This window comes from Onychomys torridus, chromosome 7 (genome assembly GCF_903995425.1).
Source record: "Onychomys torridus chromosome 7, mOncTor1.1, whole genome shotgun sequence".
Lineage (NCBI taxonomy): Eukaryota > Metazoa > Chordata > Mammalia > Rodentia > Cricetidae > Onychomys > Onychomys torridus.
This window is the reverse complement of record NC_050449.1, coordinates 76,147,350-76,159,951: the sequence shown is the minus strand read 5'-3', so window position 1 is coordinate 76,159,951 and position 12,602 is coordinate 76,147,350. Positions and strand designations below refer to the sequence as shown.

Genomic DNA, 12,602 nt, shown 5'->3' with positions numbered 1-12,602 from the left:
GAAATGAACCCCTTAGTGGTCAAGTTAAAATAGGAAATATAAATCATCAACTTTTGAGAGTTTCCTACAATGTTGATGCTGCTCGTCTGGGATTATGAATGAATACTTTATTCTTTCATTGGCATTTTATAAATCAAGCCAAAGACTTCATTTCTCCTAGTAATATACTAGAATATTTAATAGATTTTCTATAAATCTCTTGTTTATTGAGCTTTGAATGCCTATGAAAATACAATTAGAAAGGATTCACAAAAGTTTTTATAGGTTTTGCTTAAGCTTTTATGGTTAATTTGCTTCTGTGGTATAATGGTTTTTGGTTGCCAGTGAATTCTTTAGTTTTTTTGAGACTACGTAGCCTTGGGTGTCCTGGAACTTGCCATGTAGACCATGCTGGCCTCAAAGCCACCTACCTGCCACTGCCTCCCAAGTGCTGGGGTTAAAGGCTGCCTAAGATATTTACAGAAATACGTTTAAATCTATACTTTGGAATGAAATAGTGTTTTTAAGTTTATTTTTCTTAGTGTCTGTGGCTTAGTAGACCAACACTTTAATGTACATAATAATTGCATTAAAAGTCTTTATGATCAGTTTTACAGTTTTGCAGCACTTTATTCTTTTTCTAAGTTTATGGAAGTTTTTATTCATACCCTATACTGATGTTTTTCTGTATAGAATGTAGCTTTGATTCTCTTACTGCTGTGAGTTATATCCTTGGATATATATAGCACTGCTATGTCCAACACTGCTCTATCCTTACTGATGAACATAAGCCTTAATAGCAGCAGTGTTACTGACGTGAGCTAGCAAAGTCATTCTTCGCCCTATATATCTCCTGGTGGGTGAGAACCATTTGAGCAAAGTAAAATAGAATTCAACTTGGGTTGAAAGATGATCTTATTGGTGTTAGGTCCACTTGCTATTGTATCATTATTGGTAATTCTTCATAGACACAAGAAATGAGCAAATTCCCTATGATACGTTCTTTACCACCCTATCTTCAAGGCTTCCACTATCAGGTGCAGAAGTTGAGATGAATGAATGGAGACTATTAACTGCATTCCTAGACTTGGAATTGTTAAGGCTTAGGAGAGTTTATACATAGTGCTACATGATAGAGCAAAACATGGGAAGAAGTGAGGGACATTCACTGGTTGTTGGATTACAGCTTGCAAAAGGAGTTAGCATTTCCAACTATTGTTAATAATAAACTTTCTCATAGACATACTGCTAAAAAATGTGCCAATTGCTAAAGTGTATTTTAATTTCAAGATACAGTATGCCTTAAATAGGCTTCTTTGGTGTTAATCTAGCTTTATAACCAGTTTATAATAAAAAGGAACTTGTGCATGTGTAAATAGAAATCATTTGTTTTCCATCCTTCTAATACATTTAAAAATATGCGTTACATACTTATTTGACAGAATGTTTTCAAATGATATTACACTGTTAAAAGGTATTTTATTGTTTTGTGTATTTTACAGTTTGTTTTTCTTTTGATGCCATTCATTCCTTGGTTAAACAACTATAAGTTTTGTCCTCTAGTCATTTAATGCCTTATTTGGTGTTTTCAGTGCACAGAAGTAGCTACAGTTGTGTGGTTTACAACTGCAATTGCATCTGTGCAATTGCTTCTGTTCACCAGTCAGTAAGATTAACTGTTACGCAATTGTTTTGTGTTCTCAGAAAGTGTCTTCAGACTTTCCTTTACTTTTAGAAATAAAATTATGAAGCCCCAGAATTTTTTTACATTGCCAAATGTTCAGAAACACTTCCTAGTTAGGTTTCTTGCAGTTCTCATCATCTTTTTATGTTTTATTAGCAATCTATTGTTTTCCTTTCGTCATATTTTTCTTTTCTTTCTTTATTTAAACTATATTTGTGTTTTAATTTTACATAATCAGCCATGGGTTCCCCTGTCCTCCCCCCTCCCGCCCCGCTCCCTCTTCTTCACCTTTTTAATTACTATTAGTATAATTAAAATGGTTTCCTTTATGTATGGAAATGAGAGGAGGAAGTTACATCGTACATTTCAGAAATGAGTAAAGCTAAAATCTATGAGACTTACTCCTCTTCTGCCACTTTTCCTGTAGATATCTCCCCTTCCAAAAGTCAGCATCGTTAATTGGTATGTCTTACTCCAGACATTTTCTACACAATAAACTTTCTCTCTTAATGAATGCTTTTGAACCTTACTATAATTGTTATTTTAGAAATAGATTTTTAAGATATAATATGTTTAAGAGTGAAACTAAAAAAGTCAGATGTCATAATTTTAAATTGTGCACACATATTTATAAATATGAGATTAAGATTTCTATATTTTTTTAAGGCGTGTTTCATCCCTAATGTGGGAAGTTCGATATATAGAACATAATACACGAACGTTTAATGAGCCAGGAAGCCCAATTGTGAAATCTGCTAAATTTGTTACCGATCTTCTTCTGCATTTTATAAAGTAAGTTATACATGCTTCAGTATATTAGTTGTAATAATTAATGATGTGATTTTAAGATGTATACTTTAAAGTATAAAGTGCTAAAATGTAAACTGCAGTCATCTTTTAAATAGGTGATATTGTCACGTAAGCATAGTTCCTCTTTTAAAATAGAAAGCGTACTTTTCATCCCAGCACTGGGGAGGTAGAAATAGTGAATCTGTGTGAGTTTGAGGCCAGAATAGTCTAGCTATGGAGTTCCAGGCCAGCTAGAGCTACATAGTAAGGTCCTATCTCAGAAAAAGAAAAAGAAAGAAAGAAAATCACTTCCAGACAGTTAGTCAGAAAATTATAATAAATTCCATAAGTCTTCATAGTTGCCTTTATCTTTATGAATGTGTATGTACCACACACACGCAGTACCCACAGAAGCCAGAAGAGGGTGGTAAATGTTCTGGAGCTGGGGTGACAAGTGGTTTTCAGGTGCTGTGTGAGCATTGAGAACCAAACAGGAGTTTTCTGCAAGATCAATAAATGTTCTTAACTACCGAACTTGCTTTCTAGCCCCCAGTCTAGCTTTTGACATTAATAATCACAGTAAAAATTTCCTGAACATGGAATAGTTTTTCTTTCATTGCTTTTTTTGAACAATGTATAATTACAGGTGGTAGAGATTATTATCTGATATTCTCCGCTGAGGGAATTTGCCTTAGCTAAATTAAATTGCACATATAGATGGATGTCTGCCATTTGATTTGGGAACTTTGCATTTTAACATAATACATATTTACTCTGTCAAGTTTATTAACAAAGTGTTAGGCTGTACAGCAGGGTACTAAATTTGAATTTCCAAGATTGCAGTTATCCCAGCTATTGGGGGAGCTGAGGCAGGGTTGGGAATGGCCTGGGCAACATTAAGACATTATTATTTCTTATTTATTGTTTTGGGTCTTGTTCTCACTTGGAAAGATGCCTGCCTGTGCTTCCAAAGGTTAGGGTTACAGGGGTGAACTACCATGCCCACCTCAGGAGACATCTCAAAAAAAAAAAGTTCATTCACAAAGTTTGTGTTCTACTCATAAATTCAATATATCAGTAAGGGTAATAACTACCATTGAAAGTTTGTATTCTGCTCATCAACTCCATATAATAGTAAGGGTAGTAACTACCATTGAAAGTTTGTAACATTCTATATATCAATTCCATATATTAGTAAGGGTAGTAACTACCATTGAAAGTTTGTAACGTTCTATATATCAACTCCATATATTAGTAAGGGTATAACTACCATTGAAAGTCTGTAACATTCTATATATCAATTGCATATATTAGTAAGGGTATAACAACCATTGAAAGTTTATAACGTTCTATATATCAATTGCATATGTTAGTAAGGGTATAACAACCATTGAAAGTTTATAACGTTCTATATATCAGTTGCATATATTAGTAAGGGTATAACTACCATTGAAAGTCTGTAACGTTCTATATATCAATTGCATATATCAGTAAGAGTATAACTACCATTGAAAGTAGAAACACTTCCTCCCTTACTCAGCTGTCATGTGTCCTTAGAATGATTTGAGCCATAGAAATTGAAGCCAAAGGGATAAATAACAATTTTGGCATAAAAACTGTTCCAGTTGCATATTAATGTCACTATTTTTGTTAGAGAATTTTTATTTTTCTGTTTAAAAACAGGTAATACTGTATTTTAAATGCCTACAAGGCTATAACCAGGTTTTATTTGTATATATTAAAGAAAATATTCAGGCTTTTAAACCAGTGTGGTTCTTAACCTGTAAGGTCATGTCCCCTTTGTGTGTGTGTGTGTGTGTGTTCATATCAGATATCCTGTATATCAGATATTTGCATTATGATTCCTAACTAGAAAAGTTACAGTTAAGAAGTAGTAATAAAATATTTTTACGGTTGGGGTGGTCACCACCACATAAGGAACTTGTATTAGCTGAGTTACAAGCAATTTCTATATAGGATTGATAACAAAATTACTGAATAACTTATTAATAAGTAATTGATTTAGTTATACTGTGCTGACACTATACCATGAGACGTTTTTCAACAGCATCTTGTGACATTCCTCTGTTCTCTGTGTAATTGGGGGTTTTACTACTGTGCTTTTGCCTTTCTTGAGGAAGTTGGTAACGTGCACTGACTACCTAGGGAACTTTATCTGTGACATCTCTTTCAAACAGTCTATAGAATTATATAATTCATTTTTAAATGAAGAAGAAAAATATTTTTTTGATTAGTCTATGAAAACACATTGATTCCAAATAGTTATTTGGTGGCGTGGCTGTAGCTTAGTGATTGAGCACTGTTCTAGTTTTTGATAGACCCTAGGTTCAGAGTCACCAACCACCAACAAAATAAAGTCATGCCATCATCGTGAAGGCAGGTTAATATAGATTTAAAGAATTTATATTACATATCTCTAAAAGTAAATGCCTGGCTTTTTTTTTTTTTTTTTGATTCAAATAAAATTTGTAGCTAATAGCTTTTAAGATAGATAAGCTTTGAAATTTTGATTATTATACTTTTTCAGTTGACTATTCAGCAAATATTTTACATAATAGATATATCCTAAGTGAAGTAATAAGTATTTGGTGAAAAAAAATCATGCTTTACTTTTGTAATAGAGTTTTATGAGATAGATAAATGTTTCTATAAGGATAATGATCTAGTAAGAATTATGAAAAAATAATAAGGGTAAGGGAAAATAGAGAACATTGTAGATGAATGTTAAGGTCAAAAACAAAGTAGATGCTGATGAAGTCAGAAGTTAGGTCAGAGGAGAGTCATTCCAGGAAAAAGCAATAGAATTATGTGAGATGATAAAGATTATTAAGACTGAGTTGTTGTGGCCAGTGTGATTGCCTAGAAGATAGGATCTTGCTGCCTACCCTGACAATCTGAGTTCAGTTCTAAGATCCCACAGGTGAGAGAGGAGTTGTAGTCGACAAATGGAAAAATTGTTTGGTTTAAGGTTTTATCTTAAAATCTGGTTTTAGGCACAAATTCTTAAAAGTCACAAAAATTTAATTAGACATGCACATTTTCTTTGATTATTTAGGGACCAGACTTGTTATAACATAATTCCACTTTACAACTCAATGAAGAAGAAAGTTTTGTCTGACTCTGAGGTATGTAACTGACTTCACTGTGGTTGCTGCATTAACTAACACTACATGTTATAGTATACTAAATAAGATTTATGTGTAATAGTTTTCAGATTAAAGTTGGTAGAAAATTGTTCTTGTCCGGTACTATATTGTTTACTGTTGTTATCATATTTAGAATTTACTTGTGATTGAAAACAAGTATTTTGTGGGAAGAGACTCTCAGTTATGTGCTATAGGATATTTGATATAAATTTTCTAAAGTGTGAAAGGAATAACTACCAAATGATGAAACCTCAGTTGTTTCATGAATTGGATGTTTTATTTTCTCAAAGGAAGAAGAGAAAGATGCTGATGTACCTGGAACTTCTACCCGAAAAAGGAAGGTAACAGCATTTTGCTTTTGATAGTATTGTTTTTACTAGAGTACTTTTGTTAATGTATGTTGAAAGCTTATTCCTTTATTCTTAGTAATATTAAAAGTAATTTAGCTGGGCAGGCAGTGGTTGCACACACCTGTAATCCCAGCACTCGGGAGGCAGAGGCAGGTGGATCTCTGTGAGTTCGAGGCCAGCCTGGTCTACAAAGCGAGTTCCAGGACAACCTCCAAAGCTACAGAGAAACCCTGTCTTGGGGGGAAAAATAATTTAAATGTTCCAAAAACTTTTAATTATAAAAATACTTTTCTGAGAAAGGTTAGTATTTTAGTTGAACTAATATTTTCTGTGGGTTGAACATCCCTAATCTGAAAGTCTGATATTCAGAATGATCAAACCCTATAGGTTTTCACCATTGTCACTCAAAAAGTTTCTCATTTTGGTTTTCAGATTTTTGATTAGTATTCCTCAGCCAGTAAAGTCTATGCAAATATTGCAAAACATAAAGGTTTCAAACATAAATATTTCTCATGCCAAGCTTTTGAGGTCGGGGATGCTCACTCTGTGTCTAATTACCTGAGACTGTATTAAAATTGGACCTAGTATGGTGCCTTAGTGAGTAGAGTGCTTGTTCTGCAGACATGAGGGCCTGAGTTTAATCCCCAGCACCCACATAAAAACCAATGCAGTGCAGCTCAATTGCAATCCCAGGATTAGGGAGGTGAAGACAGAAGGTTCTTTGGCACTTGCTAGTCAGTGAGCCCAACCTTACAAACAAGGTTGTCAGTATTTGAAAGAGGATATAGGTGGGTTTCCAGTCAGTTCCGTGTTGGGCAGTTAGCAACCACTCGCTCCAGGAGTGAGGGTGTGTTCTGATGCCTATAGCCTTTGCAGGCACATACACATAAGTGCACATTCCCATGGAGACACACCTTTAACCTCAGCACTTGAGAACAGAGGCAGGCAGATTTCTTTGAGTTTGAGGGAGCCAGAGCTACCTAGAGAAAGACTGTCTCTAAAAACAACACGGGACGCAGAATAAAGACTTAAAAGATGGAAACAAAGTTTATGGCTCCTGAAGAAAGGCACCAGATGTGTCATATAGGCCTCACATATGTGCACGCACACTCCGAAAATCAAATAAGCTGATTGTATTGCATAACAGCTGTTAGTAATGTACTTGTGTTGGTGTGCTCTCCCCGCTCCCCTCCTCCTGCCCACCCCCAGGATCATCAACCTAGAAGAAGGTTACGCAACAGAGCTCAGTCTTACGATATTCAAGCATGGAAGAAACAATGTCAAGAATTGTTAAATCTCATATTTCAGTGTGAAGATTCAGAGCCTTTTCGACAGCCAGTAGATCTTCTTGAATATCCAGTAAGTATTTCTAAAATTGTTTTACACTGTTGTTATTCAACTAATTTTTATTACTCTGCTTCATTTCCTCATGAGCTTATATATGTTCTCATTACCTATTCAGTTACAACGAACTCTTAAATTGGAAAGTGTGGTAAAATGGAAAAAGACCTAAAATATGCCTCTAAAGAACTTGCTTATGCATGTAGCTATTCTCTTAACATAGAGTAAGTCACTTAGTTTCCCATATGAATATAATTTTTACTAACTGCCCTAGTTTGCTTTATTTTGCCACTGTGATAAATCCCATGAGCAAAAGCAACCTGGGGAGGAAGGGTCATTTGCCTCATAGATTCGAGTCCATCATTAAGGGAAGCCAGGGCAGGAAGTGAAGCCAAAACAATGGAGGAATGCTGCTTACTGCGTTGTTCAGCTACCTTTCCTACACAACATCTGCACTGCACAGGGTTAGCACCACAGAGGCTTGAGCTATTCCACATCATTCATTATTGAAGAAGAGCAATTCCTTAATTGACTTACCTCTTTCCAGATGACTCTCTCTCTACCTTGTGTCATGTTGACATCCCCTCCCCCCAAAGAAAACTTTACCAGCACATATTCTTTAATTCTGCATACTAATTCTAAGAATTTATAGCTGTTATCTAGAAAACAAAAATAATGATACCTATTTTTCTCATGGAATTACAGTGGTGAAATGAAAATAAATAATAAATAGTTTTGTAATGATGAAGTAAGTACTCACTACATGCATATATCAGTTAATACTATTGTATGAATTTAGATAATGCCAGTGTATGAACTTCAGGGAATGGATGCTTAAAAGGGTTGGGATTATATGATCCAGCTGTTCATAACTGCATAGAGACACAGAAATCTCAATCCAGGTTGAAATGATGAATATTTTTTAATTCTTCTACTTAGGAATTCAGGATTTTATAGTTTTATATGGCATCACAACCTAGATATGCTTTCATCTGGCTTCATTATTTTTTATATAGGCATTTTAATTTGAAATGAATATAGACAAGTGTTTGTTGATAGGGACCATAAAATATTTTTTTTAATTTCGAAAGCCAGAAACAGACTCATTAAATACGCAAAAGAAATGTTTAATTGTAACAGTGGAGTAAATTGGGTTAATGAGAAACTCACCTTCCCAAAATTCCAGGATTGAGTTTGTGCTATACACTACGCTCTAATTTTCAAAAGCTTGGCTTCCCTTTATTTCCTGCAAATTAGCTGTAGTTTTAAAAATTATTTACAATTTACTTATTGCTATTAGTTGCTTATGTTTTGAGCCTTGATGTTTTTATTCTAGAGGTAAAAAATATTAACCTTGTACAGAAACAAACGTGGCCTTGGTTCACGGATAGGAAAGAATTGAGAACTAACTGAATAATTCCTTCCACAACCTAAGTCATTCTTAGCTCTGGTGTGCTATGTATGGGTTTATAATCTCAATTTTATACAATTGAATATCAGAATTTGTGGGATACATTTACAGTAGTGTAGGGAATTTTAAAACTGAGTGTACTCTGCAGTGTATCAGAACTCTTGAAATCAATAATGTATGTTCACATCTCAGTATGGGAAAGAAAGAGTAAAAGCAAAAGGAAGCAGGGTTAAAATAATCCAAAGCTGGGGTTGGGGATTTAGCTCAGTGGTAGAGTGCTTGCCTAGCAAGCACAAGGCCCTGGGTTCGATCCTCAGCTCCAAAAAAAAAAAAAAAAAAAAAAAAATCCAAATCTGAAATGAATGCTATTGAGAAGTTCAGTATACTCTGTACTGCTAAATAAATCCCTAGTCATGTACTGCTGTGATCATTAGCCTCCTTTGACCTCTCTGTTTTGTGCCATCTTCTTGTTGCTCTTCAACAGTTCTGTTGTCCCTTACTAAACGAATGCAGGCTTTTTGACATCTGTGTACATTTATTGTTGTTGTTTATTCCAAAGTATGTAAATAGGTAAATTCTGAAACTTGAAGTTACTGTAACTTCAGCCTCTATATAGATGGGATGTTTTGGGAAATTTTAGATTTATTTTTGTTTCATGTGTTAGTATTTTGCCTGCATTTATATGTACCATGTGTATGCCTGATGCTTGCAGAATTCAGAAGAGAGCATTGGATCCCCTTGAACTCAAAGGATGGTCATGAGTCAACATGTGGGTGTTGGGAACTGAGCCCTGATCCTCTGCAAGAACAGCAAGTGCTCTTGTCCACTGAGCCATCTGTCTAACCCCACTTTGATTGTAATTCTTCATCTTATAATTTTATAGTGCTTCAATGAGTTGACATTCATTAGATTTATAAGTGGACTGAAGTTTTTAAGGTTTTACTGTTTTGGTTTTACAAATGGTTGTTAATAGTTCTGTGAGTTAACTTGCCATAGAAAGCCTATGAATTCTTGTGTTGTAAAATGATACTTTGGTAGTAGTGATAATTCTGTTTCCTTCTCTCTTAGGACTATAGAGACATCATTGACACTCCAATGGACTTTGCAACTGTCAGAGAAACTTTAGAGGCTGGGAATTATGAGTCACCAATGGAGTTATGTAAAGATGTCAGGCTCATTTTTAGTAATTCTAAGGCATATACACCAAGCAAAAGATCAAGGGTATATCATCAAATTATTTTACTTTGTTCAAAGGATGTCAAATCTGTAAATTTTTTATTTAAAACTTTGAGCAAAATTAACTGGCTTTTATGTTGTTAATATTAATGGTGGCTTACTACTTTCTACTGTGCTTTTTTGTGATTCAAATTGATGTCATTTAAACACTGATAGCAGTTCAGGAATAGTTTCCTTTTTAAAGGTAGTATGATTGTCTTGTTAAATAGAGCCTTCTGGGCTTAACTTTTCTACCTAGTTCCATATTAATGAGTAGAAGCAATTGAGAATAACTTGTAAAAGTTCAGCCTGTCACTTACCTTTGGTCAAAACACAGCTTCACAAAAGAGATGGCCGAGTAGTGGTGGCAAATGTCTTTAATCCCAGCACTTGGGAGGCAGAGCCAGGCGGATCTTTGTGAGTTCGAGGCCACCCTGGTCTCCAAAGCGAGTTCCAAGAAAAGCGCAAAGCTACACAGAGAAACCCTGTCTTGAAAAACAAAAACAAACAAATAAACAAAAAAAACAAAACAAAACAAAAAAAGAGTGAAGAGATGATCTTGATTATAGTTCTAGATAGCAAGGGAATGAGTTTCTAACCCTTTGGGGTGGTTTAAGTATGATAGAATTCACAATGAGGAATTTTGCCACTCTCCCAACTTGAGAATCTTTTCTGTTAAATATCTCAAATGCCTATATTCAAAATAATTCAATTGTAAAAATGTTTTGGTTTACTTTGCATCAGAAGAGACCAAAAAAAAAAAATAATACAAACAGCAATATTTAAATTCTAGAAAATTTTACCAGAAAAATATTTATAATATTTACTAAATAGACATTTTCTTTTGATGAATTTCATTTGAACCAGTTTTATGGATGTTTTTTCTCTCCGTAGATTTACAGCATGAGTTTACGGCTGTCTGCTTTCTTTGAAGAACACATTAGTTCAGTTTTGTCAGATTATAAGTCTGCTCTTCGTTTTCATAAAAGAAATACTATAACCAAAAGGAGGAAGAAACGAACTAGAAGCAGCTCCCTTTCCAGCAGCGCTGCCTCAAGGTACTTAAGTGTCTTTTAGATGACATTAGCTAATCTGTGACTTTGTCACCCAAAATGGCAGAACTTGGTGGTTTTTAATGCTTCCTTTACTATTCCCTATATTGCAGAATGATATATTTGACATGCAAGTTCCTATGATGTGGAGGATTTTTAATCTTTTAAACTAAAGCTTTACTAGTGTAAGTGCTTAAATTCAAACTGTTAAATCTGTACAGTAAAACAGCATTTTTAGGATAATGATGGCATCATGTTTTCTGTCATATAATTTTAGCATTTATGATGATCCTTCACTAAATATTCACTTTTCAAAGGCTCACAACCATATGAAATCCACTACAAATCTCATATTTTAACATATTTCATGATAGTACAAATGTTGGATTCAACAATATTATAAAACTCTTACCACATATATGGAGAGTTTTGTTAAGAGTGACTAACAATGTTCTAATGTTATTTACAGCCCTGAAAGGAAAAAAAGGATCTTAAAACCCCAACTGAAATCAGAAATATCTACCTCTCCATTCTCTGTACCTACACGATCAGTACTGCCAAGGCATAATGCTGCTCAGATAAATGGTAAACCAGAATCCAATTCTGTGGTTCGAACCAGGAGCAACCGTGTGGCTGTAGATCCAGTTATCCCTGAGCAGCCATCTACATCATCAGCCACAAAAGCATTTATTTCAAAAACTAACACATCTGCCATGCCAGGAAAAACAAGTAAGACTTAATCACAATTTCTACATCAGGGTGTAATTTTTTTTTCTTTTTTAAAAAGTTTTGATTTTCTGTGAGTTTTAGTAATCACCTGAGGCTATTGTTGTTGATTTATTTTTTTTTCCTCTTGTTGAAAAATTGGTTAAGTGAAAAAAAGAAAATTGAGGTTTAGGGATATTTTTGTAGGGTAAAACAATAGCAAACTGATAGAGACTACCCAAATATAAACCCTACGCTTGCTAGCAATTTGCCATTTCTTGTCTCATAATCTTAAACTGAGTAAAAAGCTTCTAGGTGGGCTGCACTTGTTAAAATTTTCTTGTAGCCATTTCTTACTAGAAAGAAGATTACTGGGCTTCTCTAGTATACATGGAGTTCTGGGTTATATCCCAGTACAACAGAAAAGAAAGATTTTGTGAAGAAGCCTTAAGTATCACTCAGGTTTTGCTAATTGAAGCAATTCAGGTTAGAAGCAATCCCAGACCTTTTGCTTATGTTTGAGTTCACAACATCTTAGCTTTTCATCTTTTTACATTTGTGTTTTAGTGCTAGAGAATTCTGTGAAACATTCCAAGGTCTTGAGTACGCTTCCAAGCCCTGACCAACCCACATTTGGACATAGTACGAGGAATAACTCTGCAAAAGAAAATGTGGAAAAAGAAAAGCCTGTCAAACGTAAAATGAAGTCTTCTGTACTGTCAAAAGCATCCACACTTCCAAAGTCATCAGCTGTCATTGATCAAGGTAAAATGTTTCTTATATCTGGGTGTGGTGGTACACGTTTGTTCAGTAGAGAGGCTGAGAAAGGAAGATCACAGGTCTGAGGCCAAGCCAATGTAATGAGTACCCTGCTTCAAAAAAAAAAAAAGTAAAAATAAGTGTTAATTG

The 12,602-nt window shown here is 34.6% G+C and overlaps 1 protein-coding gene across 1 annotated transcript in view; it reads left to right on the top strand.

Annotated features, from left to right (window-relative positions):
• Window positions 1-12,602, top strand: part of LOC118587053 (pleckstrin homology domain interacting protein) — a 118,839-nt gene that overhangs the window by 99,211 nt on the left and 7,026 nt on the right. The window contains exons 32-39 of the mRNA XM_036192660.1: window positions 2,330-2,455; window positions 5,529-5,598; window positions 5,910-5,960; window positions 7,179-7,328; window positions 9,790-9,942; window positions 10,831-10,994; window positions 11,458-11,717; window positions 12,261-12,458. Of these exons, the coding sequence (XP_036048553.1) occupies window positions 2,330-2,455; window positions 5,529-5,598; window positions 5,910-5,960; window positions 7,179-7,328; window positions 9,790-9,942; window positions 10,831-10,994; window positions 11,458-11,717; window positions 12,261-12,458 (1,172 nt within the window). The remainder of the gene's footprint in view (window positions 1-2,329; window positions 2,456-5,528; window positions 5,599-5,909; window positions 5,961-7,178; window positions 7,329-9,789; window positions 9,943-10,830; window positions 10,995-11,457; window positions 11,718-12,260; window positions 12,459-12,602) is intronic.